This window comes from Pygocentrus nattereri, chromosome 17 (assembly GCF_015220715.1).
Source record: "Pygocentrus nattereri isolate fPygNat1 chromosome 17, fPygNat1.pri, whole genome shotgun sequence".
In the NCBI taxonomy this organism is placed as follows: Eukaryota; Metazoa; Chordata; class Actinopteri; order Characiformes; family Serrasalmidae; genus Pygocentrus; species Pygocentrus nattereri.
This window is the reverse complement of record NC_051227.1, coordinates 37,769,509-37,792,982: the sequence shown is the minus strand read 5'-3', so window position 1 is coordinate 37,792,982 and position 23,474 is coordinate 37,769,509. Positions and strand designations below refer to the sequence as shown.

Below are 23,474 nucleotides of genomic sequence, written 5' to 3'. Positions count from 1 at the left end.
TCTTTTGAGTTTCTACACAGCACTGTACAAAATCAGAGATCATGCTTTAATTTATTTAATTTCCAGTCAAAACAGCTGTTAAGTACAACTCTTTCAGGAGCTATTTCTGAGGAGAGAATCTATTTGTAAGTAAAAACTCAGACCACAGTTAAAAAAACTCATTAAAGACACAGAGAAAATGGGATTCCTAACTTCCATGCAAAACCTGGTATAGACCACTGTAAGCGATCTGGGGATCTTGACCACCAAACTATATTTTTTTTCCAAGGTATTAAAGAATTAGAAATATAACCATTACAGAAGTTAGTTTAGTGGGAAGATGTTCTTTTGTGCCTAGAGCTTTATTTGTGCGATGGTCAAGGTTGTCTGGCTTGAGGGAAGCTATCAGAGTCAAGCTCCACACATACACACATACACACACCTGCGCGCACACACATACGCACGCACACACACACCCACACAGACCCCCCCCCCGGACACACACCCACGCACACACAGATATACACATACATAAACATACCTACGTGAAAACCTACCCACAAATAGATTACAGGGGCGACTATCACTTCAACTGACCACATCTCGATGCTTATTGACGATGAGGGTCTGTCTGGTGGGGGTTATTAGTTAGATTAGAGGTTTCTGTGCCTGGAGGCTATATTTACGATGTTCAAGGGAAGGGGAAGATGTCACGTATAACTTAAGGCTCCATTAAGTCTACACATCACAACACACACACATACACACATACACACCTTTCACCTCAATTGATTACACTTCATCTTCAGCTTTAGGTAGTATAAATCTGCCGGAGTCGTTAGCCACACTCTGGAAATGTTTACATCCCCTGTTTATGTACAAACGGATAGAATAAAACTAATTCCTTCTCCCTGCTTTCTTTCCGAGTATACAACCCCCCACATGTCCGGCCGGACACTGAAGGACGACCGACTGCCGAGCCCTCCTGCTACCCACTTCAGACCAGCTGCCCACGCCCCAGCTGCCACCACCTGCCACCACCTGCCTTAGACTAGCTGCCCACCCTACACTGATATTCTCATGGACTCCTAGTTATTCCTAATACCAATATTACCGCTATTAATATTAGTAGTATAATAACTCTGTAGGTAGTTTGGCCAGAGGAGGATGGGTCCCCCCTGGTGAGCCTGGTTCCTCCCAAGGTTTCTTCCTCAGTTCTGAGGGAGTTTTTCCTTGCCACTGTTGCCCCTGGCTTGCCCACCGGGGGGGGTTTTGTAAATTCTTACACTCCTGTTAAAACTTTGTTTTTTCCCGAAATTCTGTAAAGCTGCTTTGTGACAACGCTATACCAATAAATTTCATTTGATTTGATTTGATTTGATATAAAAATCAGGTGTAACGATGTTCTTGGCGTGTATTACAATGTATGTTTGCTCTGCGTTGAGTGTGCAGCTGGGTCGTTCGTCTTTGTAGGCACTGACAATGAGTGCTTGCCTCTCTGGCTAATGCTGCCGGGGTGAAGGAGGTCACTTCAGATGCGCAGGGTTGTTATAAATTCTTTTGGTAAAACCTTAAGCGTTAGTCCGGTCGGGAGCACGGGGAGTTGAGACTTGGAGAGATAAGCGGAAACTCATTGTTTTTGGAGATGGGAGAAAGAGCGAACCCGAGCCCACACTCAGGTTTACTGGGGTGATGGATGCCCTAAAGGCTCTCAAGCCTATTCTTTCCATTTTATTTCATTCTTCTTTCATTTTTCATATTTAGCATGATTTTTCTGTCTTGATTTCTATTTTTCATATTCCCTTCATTATCACAAAAACTGTTTTGTCCAGCGGTTTCATCCAATAAACTGGCACTAGCTAGACATAGCCTAACTTATCAGTTGCAAAAATGCAGAAAGATTTGTTAGCAGCCAAACAATGTGTTTGAATCTAAGCACGGTCTAAGAACCATGTTCTCCACTAGAAGGGCCCTCATTAACATAAGTTATTGAACTTCCTTGCTCTAGAAGGCACATCACCATATTTGGATAGTGGATAGTGTAGTGGGAAACACCTCTGCCTTCTACGCTGTAGACCGGGGGTCAATCCCCACCTGGGCAAGCCCCCTACACTATACCAATAAGAGTTTTTGGGCAAGACTCCTAACACCACCTTCGCCTACCGGTGTAAAATGATCAATCTGTAAGTTGCTCTGGATAAAAGCATCAGCCAAAATCTTTTATTTTATGAAAACATTACTAGGCAATGTCTTCCCATGTGAAAGGCAGCCAGCAGTGCACTTTCTGTCTTTTTTGCCACTCTAGAGGGCACTTTAGTGACACTTTTTCAATCACGAGGGCACCAAGGGGTTTATCAGTCTACTCCGGCTTTAGCAGAAACATCAGTGTTTGTAAAGCAGCTGTTAACCAGATCCCCCTTAAGAGTTTGTCTAACATGCATGTTTGCTACATGCTGTGCCCAGACTATAAAACAGTCCATAAAAAAGCACTTAGGGATTCATTTTAAACAGGTTTTTTTTGTGGGTAAATATTCCAAAACTGTTCTCCTAAAACTGTGAACATAACAGAATTCTACATACTGCATGCATTTCATTTCTGTGTACTGGATAAATATTCCCAGCACTTGTGTCCCGTTACATCCCGGCCTGGCCTGTTTATAAGATCACTGAGGAAAAGTGGTTAATGCTGTCTCTCTTCAGTGGCATTTGCAGTTGTTGTGTCTGCTCTGTTCCCCCGTCTGACTGTGAGGACACATAATAGACTAAATTTCCCAGCTCTATAAAATTAGCCCTGAACAGCTTGAAAACACCGTGTGCTTCCCAATCTGTCCTGCTTCACCGACCTCCCTCACTCCCACTTCACAAACACAAAGGAGGACTTGAAGTGTAGACGGTGTGCGGTGAGTGAGCACTGAACACACACAGCCGCACACGCCAAGCCCCAGTCCGTCCAGAGCGGCGGGCAGGGATACAGGCACCTGACCGCTGTTTGAAGGAGTCAGTCTGGCTCAGCGCGCTCTCTGAACGCAGGTAAGAGCTGCTCGGTTTTCTCTCCTCTCCTCTCCTCTGACGAGCTTGTCTGTGTGTTTAATGGGTGTTGAGCTGACTGGAGAACTGCTGAGACCGAGCCAGTCGTGTCTGTGGTTCCCCCGAAGGCTCATTATTCTCGGTTACAGCGCACACGTGATTATTAGGCACACGCAGCCTTCATTTTTACCCATTTCTACTAACTAACTGGTCATTTTTGAAAGATTAATGTCCGTGTTGGCCTGGTCTGTAAGCGAGTTCAGCAAAGTTAAGTGTCCGTTTCTCTTTTCTCCATTTTGCACCTCATTGCTGATACACCAGCATAACAAACCTGGGCGACTTTAGTTGAAGGTACCTCAGAAAACAAACCTCAGCAGGTCAGAGAGCTGTATTGTCTTTACACCCCAGAAATAAACGCCTTCATCCTGTTACTGAAACCTAATTACACGCCAGTAGGCAGTGCAGAGAGACTCGGCTCTCAGAGGGGCTCCTTGTGACTGGCCGCTTCTCTTGAGCCACGAACGAGCTGATCTAATTATTACCTGTATGCCCGTGTTTTAGCAGCATTGCATTACAGTGGCATTACAGCCTTCATGTAACACGTAATGAAATGCCACACGTGATGATTTGAGACTTATAACTATAAAAACCATACAATTCAAAATGTGCCATAACATTTGCACAGGTCACTTTTTATGTTTTGTTTATTTTTCCAGTTCAGCCAATCATCAAATAAACAGTAAGCGTGCATTAACATGTGCAGAGGTTTGTTCTCTGTAGATGATGTTAACTTGTTTTCGCTTAGAAAAACAACAAAATGTAATTTGGCCAGGGTGCCCAAACTTTTGCATATGACAGACAGACAGACAGACAGACAGACAGACAGATAGATAAATAGATAGATAAATAGATAGATAGATAGATAGATAGATAGATAGATAGATAGACATGCACAGACAGACAGATAAATAGATAGACAGATGAACATGCACAGACAGATAGATAGATAGATAGATAGATAGATAGATAGATGAACATGCACAGACAGATAGATAGATAGATAGATAGATAGATAGATAGATAGATAGATAGACAGATAGATAGATAGATAGACATGCACAGACAGACAGATAGATAGATAGATAGATAGATAGATAGATAGATAGATAGACATGCACAGACAGACAGATAAATAGATAGACAGATGAACATGCACAGACAGATAGATAGATAGATAGATAGATAGATAGATAGATAGATAGATAGATAGATAGATGAACATGCACAGACAGATAGATAGATAGATAGATAGATAGATAGATAGATAGATGAACATGCACAGACAGACAGACAGATAGATAGATAGATAGACAGATAGATAGATAGATGAACATGCACAGACAGATAGATAGATAGACAGATAGATAGATAGACAGATAGATAGATAGATGAACATGCACAAATAGATAGATAGATAGATAGATAGATAGATAGATAGATAGATAGATAGATAGACATGCACAGACAGACAGATAGATAGATAGATAGATAGATAGATAGATAGATAGATAGATAGATAGATAGATAGATAGACATGCACAGACAGACAGACAGACAGACAGACAGATAGACAGATAGATAGACAGATAGATAGACAGATAGATTTGATTTTATTTAAGTTTGTTCCTGTAGGGGATGTTTTTCACTTGAGAAATAACAAAATGTAAATGTATTCTGCCATATCACCCACCCCTATTACTAGTCCAATAATACATTCCCCCTAGTCTTACAAGTCCCACCTCCAGATTAGGCCTAAGCATTGACTAAATGAGTTTTTAATATTAAAATACCATTGGCATTGCAAAGACTAGTCTTGATCCATGTCCATAACTCTGGCCCTTATACAGTACGTGTGTAGTGTATGGTGTAGATATTGCACAGTAACCAGTTTACCCCTAATGTGTACAGGCTCATTAGGCTCAGATGTCTTATTAAGGAGTTACTGTGACTTGGATTCCACACTAACAAGTCTGCTGTATGTGTTGCATCGACAGTATGCATGGTTTTGAAATACTGTTGTGTTTGGTTTTGATCGTGCTGTAAAACTGAGTAAATAACATCTTAGACGTCTGTGCTCAAATATTTGCTCAGCTAACATGGACACATTGTAGTTATGAATGTTAGATTTAATCATGTGAGGGTCATTTGAAGCAGGTGTAGTTCTCAAGTTTCTTTCCTGCCCTTAAAGAACAAAGCAAAAGGAATTTTAAAAGGAATTTGGTGACATGGTTATATGACGGTTTAAGTTGTCGCTAATATCATTGTCGTAGTTTGTACGACAGTATTGTACTTAGGATTGTACTATTATTACTCTATAGTGATTCTGCATATGTATCAGGCCATAAGGTGCAGTGGAAAACTACTGCACACAGAAGGGTGGGTATACAAAGTGCTTTGTGGGTATGCAAAGCGCAGAACACCATGAATTTGAGCTCCATACTCAGTTAACTACAGCTGCACACACACACACACACACACACACACACACACACACACACACACACACACACACACACACACATACATATATATATATATATATTGGTTACATGTATAAAGGGACAGCTATTTAGGTTTGCCTCAAAATATAAGTAACTTTCCTATTACAGAAATGCATGCATATATTAAATTATGTGTATGGATGTATTAAGTTAAACAGGTTACTTTAATGAAAATCATCCATTTAATCACTCAAGAGCAAGCTTTCTCTCCTTTAGGTGCTGTTCACTTGCTGTTGTTAAGTACTCCACATAAGGCCGATGTACTGTAGGGCTGGCATTATAAATCATGCATCCAGAATAAGCCTAGGCCTAGACTAGGCTAAAACTTAACCATTAAACACCAGTCTTAATCCATGTCCACAACACCAGCCGTATTTCTCTAGTTCAGTTGTGTGATGCTCTTGTAAAGAAACAACTGGAACAACATGACTGTCTCTTCTCATGGGCAGCTGTCACATGTTTGTCTAATCACAGATCACTCTAGACCACTCGGTTCTATTGTAGAGATATAGGGAAATCACATTTCACCCCAAATAGCTGCCAGTTCAATGTACAGTTAGTGCTTTATTAGATTCTCCCACCCTAATTTCTGACATTCAGCAAGTGTCTGAATAATAACTCTGTTCGGTTTTTAAGGACACTTGATCTGGGTCAGAAACCTGAAGATACTGTAAGAATTTCTCTCACCTCATATTGTGGTTGTGTGGTTTGCAGACACAGAGCCACTGCTGGTCCTCTAAATTGGTGTGGGATGAAGGTTACACATGGCCGGAGGTGATTTAGCTGTAAACAAGATGTAAACAAGATTCATCAAAGCTCCCTACCAGCACCTGACCAGAGAAGACTTTACTGGTCCCTGTAAACAACAGAAGAATAGCGTGAACTTCCTTCTAAAAGGTGCCGAAATAACCTGAGGGAGAACTGAGTAGAGCATCATGATTGACCTAAGCTACCTAACCGAGGAGGAGCAGGAGATGATTATGACAGTGCTAAAGAGGGATGAAGAGCTGAAGAAGGCAGAGGAGGAGCGGATCAAGTGAGTTCCCTTGACGTAGCGTCAATCACAATCAGTTGTGAAACATTATCGGGGTATTGGCATGATATTGCTATACCGATATTACAGAAGGCTCCAATATGCAAATGAGGTGAATTAGGGCTTTCATGTAACAAAAATGATTTTTGTAACCACTGATTCACCGGTTTTGTATCAATGTATCTGTTTCATCCATGTTGTGCAGTCGTAAATTCCTACTGATATTGGACATAATTACATCCAAAGCAAAACATCTCAGTGTTGGGAAGTGCTTGGCCTTCAGATATCCAGCACTGGAAGGAAAACAGGGATTTTTTCAACTCTCTTGAGAGAGACTTATGAGAAAATTATGTTTGTATCCTAATGTAATAAAGACAGAAGCAGATTCAGTGTCTGATCACTCATATGATTGCTTTAGGGTGAGTCAGCTAATTGCATTACCACTCGACTTCAGCTTTAAAGCTTAATTTTGGAGAGAAGCTTTTCGGGTAGCGCTGGAAAACGCACCGTATCCGAGCGCTCGAACAGGTACTCGACTTTGTTAGGACTACAATGATGATGGAATCATATTGAACTACCAGTGCCGAGCAGCCTGTTCTTAAGTACTCCACATTTCATAGAGCATTTTATGAGCGGACACAACAAACTGGCAAGTTATGTGATCTCAGTTTCAAATACCCAGCGTGCAGCGTCTTGGAGCCTGTGTGCCTACATGAAAGGAAAAATGCAGAAACCGGCTGCGACTGGGTGATTTCCTTGCATTCAGCCACGGCCTTGCTCAACCTTGTATAAAAGGATTAAGTCTACCCTTGTGGAATAATTGTCTTGCCCTTTTCACATGACCAGCATAGTTTCCCTGAAAATGAAGATGTGTTCAATTTGCCAACAGCCAGACACATGATTTTAATCAAACTGTTCTGATTTACTGATATGGCTCACAACATTTTGATTAAGTTATGACCTTTTTAATAACTTCTTTAAACATAATTGGATTGTCTGCGTCGGACTGAATGCAGTGGAAGTGGAAAGAGTTAAAAGTAGTTGCAGGGTTTTGTTGGGTGGTTGAGAGAGAGAAAACTGTTTTAACTGTCTGAGAAATAATGGCAGTCAAATCATGAGTTGTTACCATAGTTTTGCCTTACTTGTACATTTGAAATAAAAATCTTAAGGTGTGTAAGATGCTAAATGAGGGGCAAAACTAATAAATAGTCGGTAGCCATATTCTTTGTCTTTATAAAGCAGCTGTGTGAGCAGCACAAGCAATGTTTGTCATGTAGGAGGCTCTAGAACAGATGAGTAGCGCTTCAGCAAACAACTGCCAAGTTGAATTCAGCTTTGTTGAATTTCATCTTGCAGAAGTTCTTCAGAAGACTCTTACTGTACAGGTCTTTGGAAGTAGAGTACCACGGACGTTGGGGAGAAGTAGTGCAAGTGGTTATCAACTCTTTATATATCGCTGTTGTCGGAAGAAAACCTTGTATCTCCAATTATGTCATTTTTCAGTTTTTCACAATTCAATTCAATTCAAGTTTATTTGTGTGCCGCTTTTTACAACAATTTACAAAAGTTTGAAAACACACGGTTACAACATATAATCCCCCAGTGAGCAAGCCAGAGACAACGGTGGCAAGGAAAAACTCCCTCAGACTGGAGGAAGAAACCTTGGGAGGAACCAAGACTCACAAGGGGAGACCCGTCCTCCTCTGGCCAAACAGTGTTTACAATTTAATAAGCTAAAGACCAAATAGAAGCTAAGAGGATCTGTTTGAAGACTGGATGGTAAAGCTTTAAAAACTGCACTGGTAGAGGCGGTCTCTGACTGAGGCGGTCTCTGACTGAGGCGGTCTCTGACTGAGGCGGTCTCTGCCCGAGGCGGTCTCTGACTGAGTCTTTATGAAAAGTGGGAGTGAGCTGAATGGTCCCATCCTATCTCAATGCTGGTACATCTGGATGGCACAGTGATGTAATTCAAATCACAAAATTTGAAAATGCCTGTTGCTCTTTACATTGTGTGTTATTTTAAAGATGAACAGACCAAAATAAACAACCAATGACTTGGACAAATGTCTGGTTCCATTGATTTACATTAAAAGTAAAGTTAACATTTTGGGGATACAAGGTTTTCCTCCGACAACAGCAATATGCAATTTATATAGAGTAATAAACCAACAGACCATATAAGAATAAAGATGGAAATTCAGTAAAAGTCTGTGAGATTCAAAGCAAAGTAAATCGGGGGCCTCTTTTCTGTGGCTGATGAAGTAAACAAGTTTGTGGCTCTTGGAATGTACGGCATTTGTCCTTAACTAATTCATTGTGATGGGACAGGATTAGGTTATATTTGGCTGTTTGCAAGTGTTTCTTCGGGCACAGCGGGCAAAGGAAGAAACATAAGAAAGATTTGCTTGAACGCAGTCTTCCAAGTTGACTGAGATATATATAGTAAACTTGGAATGTTCTTGACTAATAGGTCAGTAAGGCAGGAGAAGCTGTTGTGGTTTGTGATTAAGCCTAAGGGGAAATGGACTGCATAGTGATTTTACACCATGTGGCTAAAAACCAAATAAAGAAACCAACACAAAATTATTCCAAAGTGTACGTATGAAAAAGGTGATATTATGGCCTTAAAATGTCTACAACCAGACACTTTTTTTTCACGATTGCCTTTTTCACTGTTCTTTTGAACAACAGGCAGTTGCAGAAAGTGGGTCCCGAGCAGGGCAAACTGAAGTACATGACAGGGGAGTGGTTCTATGAGGCAAAGTCTCAGAGACACCAGGACAGAATTCATGGTTCTGATATCATTATGGCATCTATGAAACAAAAGAAACCCATGACAGTGGGTGAGTCTTCATGACATTACATACACAATGAACAGCAACTTTGTGCTCCTGGGGAAGGTTTAAAAAAAAACAAACAGAACACGTAAAGACAGATTTTTACGTTTTTTAGCAAATTGTAATGTATGGCTGGCTAAGTATGTAATTACACAAAACAAAGAAAGTAAATGTGGATAATACAGACAGACCAACTACCTACTTCATTTAGTGCATCAGTTGTTTTTACACTCACTGTCCATTTTATCAGCTCCACCTACCATTCAAGTGCACTTTAGTTCTGCAGTTACAGACTGTAGTCCATCTGTAGCTCTGGATACTTTGTTAGCCCCATTTTTACCCTGTTCTTCAGTGGCCAGGACCCCCACAAAGCAGCTAATATTTGGGTGGTGGATCATTCTCAGCACTGCAGTAACACTGACGTGGTGGTTTTGCGTTAGTGTGTGTTGCGCTGGTACGACTGGATCAGATACGGCAGTGCTGCTGGAGTTTTTGAACACTGCGTCCGTTCACTGTCCAGACACACCTAACTTGTTGCTGTAACATCAGAAACAGTAACTCATCTGTTGCTGCACAGATGTTTGTGTTTGTCATCCTCTGGGTTGTTCATCAGTGGTCATAGGATGCTGCCCACTGGACACAGTTGGCTGGATATTTTTGGTTATTTTCAGTCCAGCAGTAATGCTGAGGTGTTTAAAAAGCACTGCTGTGTCTGATCCACTCGTATCAGCACAACACAAACACCCCCCCCCCCCCCCCAGTGTCACTGCAGTGCTGAGAATGATCCCCCGCCCAAATTATACCTATTCTGTGGTGATCCTGACCACTGAAGAACAGGGTACTGGGGCTAACAAGGTTCGCAGAGAAACAGATGGACTACAGGCTGTAGTTGTAGAACTACAAAGTGCGCCTATATGGCAAGTGGAGCTGATAAAATGGATAAAAAATGAGTGGTATAGTAAATGAGGTATGTATAACTCACAGCAGAATTCTACAAATTAAAGAAAATATGACATAATCTGGAAAATGATTCATCCAATATAGACCAACATGACAGGACAAGGCAGGGCAAAGCAAACGTGACAGTTGCACATTTGAGGTTTCGGCTACTTGGGTTGTGCACATGTATTACAAGTGCAGTTCAGTTTACTTGTTGGTTGTTAAGAAGGATCAGCAACAGTGTATTGCAGTTAGGGTGACTTGTGTGTCTTTCAGGATTGTTTTAGTATTTTAAGATTAATTTATTATCAAAATATGTGGTCCTGAGCAATTTTGATTTCCAAACTGCAACATGGAGTTTGAGCATTTCACACAGCACTGCTTATGAACCCACAAGGACCGAACGTACGGTTATGACCAGGTGGCATGAACACATTAACAGAGTTTTGGTAGGGTGTCCCCATGTGGAGGTTAATGTATAATCTAATAATTATTTATTAATTGAGTACTTCTTGAGATGTTATTTACTGTCTACTCAAGGTGAGTTTGCGTCCAAGATCGTAAATAATCTGTGTTTTCAGAGAAAATAGCAACAGAAGGTCTAAATGGTTTTTCCACCAAGAAAAAAAAAACATTTGTTAAAAAATGCGATATTTCAACAATAGAATCTTTTTGATGAAATATCACTTTACACATTTGTCATTCATATTATGTACTATAGTACACAATCTACGGGTGATTACCTAATCTCCAGTAATGTCTTTCTTTTCTTCCCTTTAGAGTTTTTAACTCAGTCATGGAGGGAACGATCCAGTAAAAGTAACGATGCTATGACAGCAAAACCAGGGACATCAGACAGTCTGAAGAGGTGACTCAGTGTTCCAGCAAAACACCATCATTTGTGGTCATTTCATTCCAACCCTGCCTGTCTGTTCTGATGCAGTTTGTGTAATGAAAGGCCTTTGACAAATAATAAATGCATTAAGGAGATACTATCACAAGGATTATAAATTCATGTATGTAACGCTTACAGTTTAGAAGGATTAGTGGGGCTAATGTACTGGACAGTAGCCCTGTGTTTGTCAGATGAGCCGGGACAGTATAAAAGTTATTACACTCTGTCCTTGCTAGAACCTTGCACTGTGTGTAATGTTACTGTTTGAGCAGCTCAGTTCTCTCCCAGTTAGTTCATGTGTGTTTTGTAGGTGTGGATATCTTATGATTTGAAGGGCCAGATGACTCAATCGAGAGTCAACAGAGGCGTTTGCGTTCCGTGTTTTCAGAAGACCGTGGTCTTATCGCTACGAATGTAAATAAAAAATGCCACTGGGTCAGGATATTTTTTGTTAGAGTGAAAAGGATTCCTGATTTTCCTTAATAAGAAACATTAGATATATTAAAAGAAAAATAAACAGGAACTGGGAATGCTGCATTGAGCGGGAATGCGGCAGTGGAGAAGTTTCCCTTACGGAAATTCCAGAATTATGAACATGGCAATTACTCACAAAATCAGTAACCCCTTAAGAGGCCAGGCGTGTTACATCATAAGGCTTATTACTCAGTAATTACACGGACCACCTGGCAAAAATATTCTTACAGATTCTTATGTGTACCTTTGAACCTGCCAGCAGGTCCTGGCCGTTCAAAAGGTTGACAGTAGATTATTTGGACCTTAAAGTACTTGATTAATATGGCTGTGATGTCACTTTCTAATTTGTTTGTGCACATTCCTTCTTCTACATTTAATAACAGTGAAACGTCAGAGGCTCAACAAGACAGAATGAATTTGGGAATGCGGTCACCATCCAGAGTATGTAAAGTGCTTGCAGCTCACCTAAACCAGTGTTTTGGAATTTGGTCGTCCAAACATGTATATATTGTAGATTTTGAATGCATTGAAATTAGAATACAATATTAATCACGTCAGTGTTAGATATTAACTTGCTCTCTTTTCTTTTTGTTCCAGCCAAGACACAACCCATTTAATACTGTTCCAATAAATCTAGACCTTGAGGAGCTTAACAGCCAGTTACCCAATGGAGCCCCAGGACCTAAAGCTAAGAAAGCATCAGTTAGAGGTTATTTAACATATTGTTCGATATGTGAAATATACCTATATATATATATATACAAATGCTCAAAATTGATAAAAAATATTATAATTCCATTAAATTCTGGTTTCACTCATACTTATCTGCTTGCATCTTCAACAGAAACGCTGCCTCCACTGAAAAGCCGTGAAGCAACAGAAACTGAAATGAAAAGCGAAGACTCTGACACTCTACAGGAACTAGCCCCTCGTCAGAAACCTGTTCCAAAAAAGAGAACCAAACTTTATAAACTCAACTCAGTTTCAGACAACACCAGCTCTGTGTCCTCTCGGAGTGTCTCTACAAGCTCCGGCATTAGGTCCCCTGTGTCCACACAAAGTGTGTCTACAAGCTCCAGTATCACTTCCCCTATGTCTACCCCCAGTGTGTCTACAATCTCAGACAGCACATCCACTGTGTCCACACAGAGTGCTTCTGTAAGCTCAGGCCTCAGGTCTCCTCCACCAAGAGGCATCCTCAAACATAGCTCCAGCTGTAGCTCCAGTGACTCCAACATCAAAAGCCAACTGCCACAGCCTCTCAACCGCCTTAGCTCAGTTCCCACTAACAGTGCTCTAGAGGAAGCTTTTGAAGAGCATGCAGTAACCAAGGAGAGAACAACGTCTCCTCTCAATACAAAAGACGAAGAACCATTGAGTTCATCTTCACCACTAAAGTCAATTGTGCCCAAGTCACGTTTGCCTGTGAGGTCCCCGGTGCCTTTGAATAGTTCCGAACAGAAAGCACAAGAGAAGCCAAAAATACAGCCACGACTGAGTTTGACTTCAAGCAACCGCTCAGATGATGAACAAAAAACCACAGGCATAATGCATACAGATACGCAAAAACATGAAAATAATAATACTCATAACTGGTTAACATCTGCTGAACCAGAGAACCAGCATGAGCATAAACCTCTGTCCATTCCTGGACCAACTGCCAAATCAACACTGGAAGCACCCCTGGACAATTCATTAAATGAGAGTACAGTTCCTCAAATCTCACAGTACAAACTGAAGGAAGAAGGCCATAAGTTACCCAAAAATCAAAATGAAAAAACACAAGAGCAACGATATCATCCTCAAACCAATGTTGGTAAGATCAAAAACTTTTTTTCTAATTTCAGAAATGTTTTACCAGAAAAGGTATATACATTCACACAGAATCTGTTTAGTTATTGTTTGATCTAGGACAAATAAATTAATGAAAAAATAGACGTAAATAATAGACATATCATCATAATTGTCAGTTTTGTGGCAATTCCTATTCCAGAGGATTCCGCTTCTTTCTTTCAACATTATATGATGATTATATGATATGTTTTCACAGATCAGCATGAATATGAAGCCTCCAACAGAGTTGAAACCTCCCAAAAAGTTGAAGCCCCTTGCCCTGTTTCTAGTTCCCAAATAGCTGATGCTAACCTTGAACCTGAGAGTGGCTACAGTCCACCGACATTTAACATGCAAACCAAGCCTAATATAAAAACGGATGACTACAAACACGCCCTTTTGGTAGATTCCCATGCTCCAAACCCCAGTGAGGAACAGGGAGACTCTATCGCTAAAGTTCTGGAGTGGTTCAGCCGGAGCTCAGACAGCAGCGACAAACTTGACTCTGAGGGCAGTGTGAGGGCAGACATGGAGGATGACACCAAGATCGAGGACATTGACTTTGAAGATGAGATTAATCTAAGAGCCAAACCAGAGGACAACGTTTACTTGATTATTCCAAAACAAAACAATGAGAAAACTCCAAAAACGAATGATTTGGTTTTTAAGGAAGGTGACTGGGGGGAAGAGCTGAGTGTGAATGAGCCAGAGCCTCTTAGGAAAACTCAGGATGTTAGACAAGAAAGATTTGAATCTAAGCCATCAAGAGTGGAACCGCTTCCTGTTACTGGTTCTTCTACTTACATGTCTTTTCAGATGGATATCTGTGAAAAAGGCAGTTCAGGAAATAAATGTATAGAAGTAGCTTGCAAAAATGAGGAGAGGAGCAACGTTGACAAGTTAAAAGGCACAGAGAACAAACAGACTCAACATCAACTGAAGGAGACAGTAGACCACGATGAGAATCAGCCACCAAAAATTGCCAATTTGAAGTCATTCTGGGAGAGAGGTAACACTGGTCCAAAGATACTGGTCAGCAGATCAAGCATGAATTCTGAGAAGGAGAACAAAGATGTTAACCAAGATAATGCTGGCAAGAAAGTGAGAGATGATGTAGAGGAACCACCCAGTGTTGAACTGAATTCAAAAGCGAATTATGCAGTGGATGAAACAAAGGAACAAGCAAGTGTTAAGGAAGGTCTGAATGTAGATGACAGTAAGAATATTGTTAGCACAGGTACAAATTATGAATCCAAACAAGAAACCATTATCAAAGATATGCAACCACCATGGAGTTTTACTAATCACAAGAAAGATACAGCGGTTTCGAATTCCCCCTCAGACACAGATGTTACCCCACTTACGCATCTAAAATCATCCTCACCTTCACTAGACAATGGGTCCTTTGTTGACGGCCAGGGCAATGAAAATGTGAGAGGAACCATGAGTGTTAACAGTAGTGAGGGAGATCGCATGTCCCCAGCACTGCTAGAGTTAGACCACAAAACAAAGACTGAAGAATCACAGGTTAGACCTGGATCGCCACCTAAGTCAAGCACTTATATGCAGCAGGAAAACCCAGTGCCATTAGCTAAGCAGAGTGGCCAGCAACAAGACAACAGGGCTGAAAGGATAAAACAGCTCAAATTGTTCTGGGAGAAAGAAAAACGGGAACCCAGAATAAATGTCAGATCATCAGCGGCCGATGACACTAAATCATCTGTGACCTCCTCTGCGAAGCTGAATAAAAGATTCACCAAATCAGAGTTTGATCTCCGATCCATAGGCACAGAGTTAGATGATGAATTTGAGGACAGAGGCAGACAGTCTCCAAATTTTACCTTTCTTCCACTGCGAGACAAGTCGGCCACATCAGAAGGCATGAACAGTTCGCAGTTCAAGGCCCTCCGTGACTTCTGGGCAGGGTCTTCAGCCAAGCACACACCCTCGCTCGAAAGCCAAAGACCGTTAAGTCCAGAAGTAAAGCTGTTAAGCCCAAAAGCTGAGATTCACAAAGAGCACTCCCCTGTGGATGCAAAGCTTTATTTAAACCAGAGTCTTTACCCAAACCAGTCAGATAAGACCAATTTCACAGGGCTTGGAAATGACGTTGGAAGCGTTAAACCCCCGAGGACAGACAGAGCGTTCCAGTCTTCTTCAAAAGAGAGAACCTCTGCCACAAGACCTGACCCTGATTGCAAAGCTAATTTCTTCTACAAACCTTCAGGTGACCCAGACCTTCTGAGATCATCCAACTCCCCTCAGCCACGGAGAGGCTCACAGTCATCTCTGAAGGATACAGTACCTCCTAAACCTCCAGGTATGCTCAATAAGGAATCAAGGCAGCCGGCTAGAAGGAGCAGTAAAGGATTAATAAATGGAAGAGGAAATTCTCTCCGACGTGCCACTAGCATGTTCACAGTGAACATCGATGATGAAGACCAACCGCACTTGCAATCCAAGAAAGCACCTGACATAAACCTCCCACAGCTAAAAAAAGCAACTGAAGTTAGCATGTCACCGTCCAAGAAGAGTCCAGAAGCTACTGTACAGGTGAAGAAGTCTCCAGAAATCACTAAAAACAGGGAGAAAATCAGTGAGAGAAGACCCTCGCGCACTTCTGAGGATTCTGATTCCCAACCTCTAGCTAGGTCTTTTGTTCCACGGGACTACCAGCACTACCTGGGAATCACAGAGAATAAAGGCGTGTTCACTCCTCCACAGGTCACTGAGCAGATGAGCGAAATAGTCTGCACCCCATTCGAGATGTCTCCAGACACAGACCGCAGCCTGAGGTGCTCTCCCGTTCAGGCTAGCACTCCGGCAGGCTCAGCAGAGCTTCGCGCTAGAAGAGGGAGCCTGGGTCAGCGTCACAATACACACAACAGTGAAGATCTCGACCATGGCACTTTACATACTGTAGACAAATGGTCCCACTCTCAGACAAGTTCAGACCGTGAGATATGCATGTTTTTACTTTGCTTTTAATAAAATAATACAAATAATATAGCTAACAACATGATACAGAGGAATGTTAAATCAATTTGCAGGTATAGATAGATAGATAGATAGATAGATAGATAGATAGATAGATAGATAGATAGATAGATAGATAGATACTTTATTGATCCCGAAGGAAATTTAGGCATATATATAATTTTTCAAGACATGTTTGTAATTCAATCACACTCACTTAGTGATTTCCTGTAAAGCAAGAATTTGTCAGGAGAGCGTGGACCTTACATGGCATTCAGTTAGTTCTAACTGCAAATACGTCAAGTTTTTATAGACATTTTGCACATGAACAGAAAATGCTGTGTTCGTCATCAGCTACTCCTACTGTCTGGTAGACTTTGTGTTACGACACGGTTAAAATTTTAGTGTATAAGTTAGTGTCAGGTGGCTTCTGCCTTCGTGTTACACTTGCTTTACTGTGTGCCAATATGTAACTAATAGTTATGTAACTGCTCCTTTGTAATTCTGACTCTCACGACTGGCAGGTGACGAGGAGGGTCCTGTTCAGGGAGCACTCAGACGGGCTGCCGTTAGACCCATATACCATAAAAGCCTTGAAGACATCACTGCAATACCCAGTGAGTGTTAGTTTTATATTTTAAGTATAATTAAGCTGAGCTTTTGAAAAAAAAACACTGAAACATGTCTTTACAACAAATTTCTTTATTCTTCATAGCACTATCAGCTCTTGAATTGCCAAGCACTTGATCCTCTGTCCACTGTAGCTATATTCAGCTACCCTTTTCACTGTAATGAGTCTACCTTCTCATGTAGTAATATTATACCTCCTTTGTCTGTGTCCTGGGTAAAATGTCGCTTTGTGCAACTTAGAATGGGAAAATCAGGTGATAGTTTAACTCTGCAATGTGCTCTACTTTCTGTGCATTTTGTCTTTGTATTATCTACTTTAGGACCAACGAGAAAAAGCAATCAAATGGATGACTCCCTGCCAATTAGCTATGACAGTAAGAATGTTTGTTTTTTGTACAGTAATAGAACAACTTCAGAAGTTTTGTTGTGGTGTTTCAACCATTCTGAGAAATCAGTGCTGTGCAGGGGTGCCGCTAGGCCAGTTTCAGGAGGGCTTTCCCTTCCCAAATAAATGTACTTAGCTAGTTCAAATAATTTATAGTTTATTCTTACTCGTCCTTTATTATTCAACTTGCCATTGCATCTCAAAACTGACAATATACTGTGATAACGGGTGCAACCTGGGGTTGGCCATGTTGCTGCTCTAATACAGTCTCTGCTGTGCTACCAGAGATTTAGTAACATAACCCGAAAAGTGGAATGCCCAGCTCAGCCAATCATATGAGAATTGAGAAATTGTAAGCCAGTCATATCAGACCTTGTAAGTTGGACACCAATCATAATTAATCTGTGTGTTTGAATAATTTATTTAAAACCTTGCAGCTTAACTAAGAGAGAGGAGATAGCATTGATTTCACTACCTTTGCTTGATTTGTGTCTGTTTTAAGTGGATGGATAAAGTTTTAAGTCATAGTTCTGTGTTTAATACAAACTACAGAAAGACAAATCTGGTCTATGCCAATTTGACCAAACAGCCATTTTTAAAACATTTTCTGGCCTTTGCAACATTTCTGGGCCATTATAAAAAAGAAATTCTCATGGGGGACCATGCCTCCAGGCCCCATAAGTACGGGCTGAGCCCCCCTATGCATAAATCTGTAGTGACACTTCTGATGCTGCATGTTATTTCACAAATGCATCATACCGCAGTTGTAAATGACTATTGTCCTTCAGACTCCAGCACTCCGTCTCCACCCTCGTCCTCCTTCTCAGACCCAGAGCACCTGAGGAAACTCAGCAAGTCCGTCCCCGCTTTCCTGCAGAATGAGGTATAGCACATTTATACTGACCCAAGCTGGGTCAGGGCTGTACAATATAGAAAAAGTTTATACACTGATTATATTAGTCAAGGTGTGAAATACTAATTAACCTCTTTGGAACCCCTGAATGTCTCAAAATCAAAAATCTGGAGGGACTGATACTGTGATATTGTCCAGCCCTAAATATATAATATATTGTCCAGCCTTAAAAACATGGAAGCATAGCAAAAGTTGCTTTTATTTCCTGTTACCTAGAATAACGGAGGGGAAAGTGACTCCACCTCAGAGTACAGTTCTCACAGCGGCATGCAATGGCAGAACAGCAGACCACGAACTAACCTTAGAAGCAACTCAGCCTCTGCATCTTCTGTACGTTGCTATTCCTTTGCTTGACATCCCACTAACATCATTAACTAAGTTGTTTATTGGCTGGCCCTCTGTTGACAGTCTGTGTGTGATCTCAGCATGGGATGGTCATCCATATGCTTTTCACCATTTTCTTATTCTACTACTAGACTGGTTAAGCATGTGCCTTAAATCCACAGGTTAGCGGGAGCGTGATTAGTGTTTACAGTGGCGACTTCACAAGTGTGGAAGTTCAAGGCACCATCCAGTTCTCACTAAACTACGTGCAGAAGTTGAGAGAGTTCCACATCTTTGTGGTTCAGTGCAAAAATCTGGCTTCGGTAGATCCCAAGAGGAACCGATCTGATCCGTAAGTAGCCTAGGTCCTCTATAAGTCTTTTTGTGTTTATCTGTGTTTATGTTTGTGATATATAGACGTACTCTGACTTCATGAGATGTTTAAAAGATGAGTTAGCCGTAAAACTGTCTTCAATGCTTCAATTGCAGGTACGTTAAAAGTTACCTCATCCCTGACTCTTCCAATTTGGGAAAAAGAAAAACTTCAGTGAAAAAAAGGACCTTGAACCCTACATACAATGAGATTTTAAGGGTAGAGGACTTGGACCTTACATCATTTACAATCATGCATATTTCAGTTTTGCTAAATACAGGCCTAATTCTACATGTTTTCTCCTACAGTATAGAGTTCGAATGGAGTATTTAAAAACACAGATTCTTAACCTCTCAGTTTGGCACAATGACACATTTGGTCGGAACAGTTTCCTGGGCGAGATAGAGATCGACCTCTCCACGTGGGATTTTGGAAACACTAAGATTAACTCCTTATCCCTCAAATCAAGGGTATACAATGGCTCTTCATATACTTAGTATTTAAATACATGTTGTAAATGTTAATATGTATGAATAAAAGTACAGCAATGCGTTTCTTCTGAATCTTCTGACTTCTGAATGTCTCTCCCCAGAACACAAGCAGCCTCCAGCGTGCAGAGGACAGAGGCGAGATGAGACTGGCCATACGTTTTTTACCCCAGCTCTCTCACTGTAATATCTGAGATTTCTTAACTGTATTGCTTTCTACAGTTCCATTCAAATTTTAAAACTAACTAGGAACTGAGACACAGATACAAGTACAAACAGCTGAGATTTTCTTGTTGCTCATTAGTTGTGCTCTCTGTGTGTGATGCTTGTTTCTCTAATACAGCAAATACGGTCCCCAACTCAGGTGAAGTGCATATCTGGGTTAAAGACTGCAAGAACCTGCCTGTGATCAGAGGTGCAGCTATAGACCCATTTGTTAAATGGTAATGTCTACAGATAGCAAACGCTTTGAATGCGTCGTATTATTGACCATCTGTTATAGGGCTAAAAGATGAATCGTCTTTAACTTGAAAGAGTGCAAGTTTCATATAGTAGCATTTTAATATAGCCTACATTTCTTAGATTTTAATTAAGGGAATTTAACCTATTAAGACCACCATCATCACAACCACAGCTAACTGGCCATCTAGTTAATAGGACAGCAGCCCTGCATAAAAGACAGCATAACAACAGGCTGTTAAGCTTTCAAGCCTCAAGCTAGAAAAAGTGGGTATGCTGGTCTTCTTGGCCAAAAAAAACAGGTCTGGATCTCAGTTTATAGAAAAATAATTGCAATTTAAATCACAGTCACAGATGTTGGTCAGAAAAGTGCAATTTTGCTCAAATCATTCCACCATAGACTGTTTTATTGCAGAATTATTGCATTAATATTGTCTAAGCCATATGTTTCTGTTCAGCTGTAGCAAATTTTCATATTGTCAAAGTATGCCTCAGTGTATGTAAGGCCTTGGTGCAATTACCGAATATAAAGATGCTGAATTGATAGCTGGGGTCTGTTTTTCCATAATTGACACAATGACCACAATATTACACGATGATATGTTTGACATTCACTATAATGGTAAATATCACTCACATCCAGTTTCAAAGAGGGCCGTTCATACCATTTAAATATTCATTTTCTTTTTCAGAATGAATGGCTTTCCATGACAAGAACGCACTTAAATGAGTTTTTTAGCTGTTTCTCACCCTAAATTTCTTTCCTCTGTTGTAGAGAAATTTTGAGAATTTCCATATCAGCACTTGTGAACACGAGGATGGTCATATGTGTTTGTGTGCCTCCACAGTTTTGTACTCCCTGACACCAGCAAAAAGAGTCGCCAGAAGACACGGGTGTTAAAGAGGACAACAAACCCTCTGTTTAACCATACCATGGTATATGATGGCTTCAGGGCAGAGGACCTGAAGGAGGCCTGCGTGGAGCTGACCGTGTGGGACCGGGACCGGCTAGCCAATCATCTGCTTGGAGGGCTACGGCTTAGCCTGGGAACAGGTAGAGCAATCTTAAGCAGGGAAAGCCACTAACTGTGAAACTTGGTGTAGATGCATATCTTAATGTCTTACGTTGGCTAAAAATAGCAGCCTATAATTTGGTTGTTCACTTATTAGATTTAACAGAAAATATGCATTTCTTTGGTGACTGCAGTTTGTTTTGCGTCTAAGCCAGGCAGAATTAAGTGAAAAGACATTGTTGTGTCTGTTTTAGCATCGGTACGTCAGCTATTGGATTGATTTTAGACTGATAGCTGGTATTTCTGAGTGCTGAGCATGTTGTAAATAGAGTTAAAAATAAAACATCGAATGTTGTTTCTGTGTAAGTGAACTGGAAATATGCTTCTCAGACGTACTGCATTATTAGATTTTGGAAAAGCTTCTATCCCCTTCGCTGTTTATTAGACTGTGCAGTTATCCTTAGAACAGTAATCGAATTGAACTTTTTTCTCTTTTTTCTTCTTTTACTTTCGCGGTGATCATGATTTCATGGTTTTATTATTATCCTTCGCAGGCAAAAGCTATGGAGTAAAAGTGGACTGGATGGACTCGACTGCTGAGGAAGCGGCGTTATGGGAAAGAATGATGGAATCACCAAATGAATGGGTAGAGGATGTGCTGCCTTTGAGAATGGTGACCACAGCAAAAAGTACATGGAAATAACATGAAGCTAAACCACACTTGATAAAGACAGATTATATATGACATGTTACTCTGCATACAGAAGTATATATTTGCACTTTTACCTTTCTTAAAAAATAGGCTTTCATACTCACAATGCGTTTTATTTTATTGTATTCAGTGTCAGACTAAGAACTCCATTTGAATAAACTGTCCCAGCATCTTGTGTGATCATTTCTGCCTTTTTCACGCTCAGCAGCACTTCAGCCCACTGTTAATTAACATTATTTTATTGCTGATAATAAAAAATACTGATAATAAAAAGAATAGTCATAATTAATTATTAATCTTAATTCGCAGAATGGTCTAAAAAGCATTCTGTCGTGTGAGAAAGTGCTTAAAGGGCCCTGATTCTACACTCTCGTATCTTTTTCTTTGCTCTGAGGTGTCCTTATGATATTTGTGTGGTTTTGTTACATGAACAGTCATATTTTATTTATTTTTACCATTTAGCAACCTCTCTTTTAGAATTAAACAGGCTTTTTGTTGGTGAGTCTTAAAGACTATAATATGTAAATGAGCTTTGTTCTGATTGGCTACTCTGTATTGTGTCTGGAAAAGCAGTCTGCACTGAATCACTCCTTGTAACTCCAGGGTAAGTAGGTGGTGCTAAATTGTTATAGACTGAATAAGAAGATACAATTTCGCTCATTTTGTTACATTACAAAAACAGTGACTTCAAAAGAGGCTGTTTTGCAGTTTAGTTTATACAAACAGACTGGATTGAATTCTTCATGTGCTACATAAAATCTTTTACTTAAGAAAAGAACTCATTGTGTGTGTGATGTGCTGCCCTTAAAGTTCAGTGTTATCAGTCTTGTAGAACCCCTGGCAAAAATGATGGAATCACCATGGAGGAAAATCTTTTTATTTTTAATTAAAAAGATTTTTTTTGTTTAATTTTGTAGAAAAAAGTTAATCATAGAGACATGCCACAAAACTTTTTTTTTTTCAAAATTCCAACCTTCTGGCATTAAGAAAACAATAAAAAAGGAATAAATATAATTGCTGTAGTCACTCACAGTTGTGTTTGGAGAATAAAAATATGGAATCACTAAATTCTGAGGACTGCCCTGTGATGGACTGGTGACCTGTCCAGGGTGTATCCTGCCTTCCGTTCGAAGACTGCTGGGATAGGCTCCAGCATCCCCCCCGCGACCCTGACGGAGAAGCGGCTTAGAAAATGGATGGATGGATAAATTCTGAGGAAAATATGGAATCGCTCTGAAAAACAAACACCTGCATCAGACTAAATCTGCTAATTAGTCTTCAGTAAGTAAAGAGTGTGCACACCTTGGAGAGCTGTGGAGCAAAGTGGATTGACATGAATCACGGCTCCAACACGAGAGATGTCGGTAGAAACAAAGGAGAGGATTATAAAACTTCTTCAAGAAGGTAAATCATCACGGAATGTTGCAAAAGATGTTGGTTGTTCCCAGTCAGCTGTGTCTAAAATCTGGACCAAGTACAAACAAGATGGGAAGGTTGTAAAAGGGAAGCAGGTAGAGCAAGGAAAACATCACCGCATCAAGATAGAAAACTTAAAGCAAAATGTCCTGAAAACAGAAAATGCTCAACAAAACAAGTGAGAAACAAGTGGGCGGAAACGGGAGT

At 40.6% G+C, this 23,474-nt stretch overlaps 1 protein-coding gene across 4 annotated transcripts; it reads left to right on the top strand.

The window, feature by feature from the left end:
* Positions 1 to 2,863: 2,863 nt before the first annotated feature.
* sytl2b (synaptotagmin-like 2b) lies at positions 2,864 to 22,031 on the top strand. Of its 4 annotated transcripts, XM_017711052.2 has the most exons (19): positions 2,864 to 3,009; positions 6,282 to 6,603; positions 9,292 to 9,443; positions 11,157 to 11,244; positions 12,129 to 12,186; positions 12,343 to 12,454; positions 12,590 to 13,561; positions 13,796 to 16,534; positions 17,079 to 17,171; positions 17,505 to 17,558; positions 18,358 to 18,452; positions 18,699 to 18,812; positions 18,989 to 19,158; positions 19,296 to 19,398; positions 19,488 to 19,649; positions 19,772 to 19,850; positions 20,011 to 20,110; positions 20,975 to 21,180; positions 21,694 to 22,031. In XM_017711052.2, exons 2-19 carry the CDS (start codon positions 6,503 to 6,505, stop codon positions 21,840 to 21,842), a joined length of 5,547 nt encoding a protein of 1,848 aa, XP_017566541.1. In that variant the 5' UTR covers positions 2,864 to 3,009; positions 6,282 to 6,502; the 3' UTR covers positions 21,843 to 22,031. The 4 variants fall into 4 exon arrangements, with proteins under 4 accessions (XP_017566541.1, XP_037402263.1, XP_017566542.1 ...); XM_037546366.1 differs by lacking the exon at positions 9,292 to 9,443; XM_017711053.2 differs by lacking the exon at positions 18,699 to 18,812.
* The last annotated feature ends 1,443 nt before the right edge of the window (positions 22,032 to 23,474 follow it).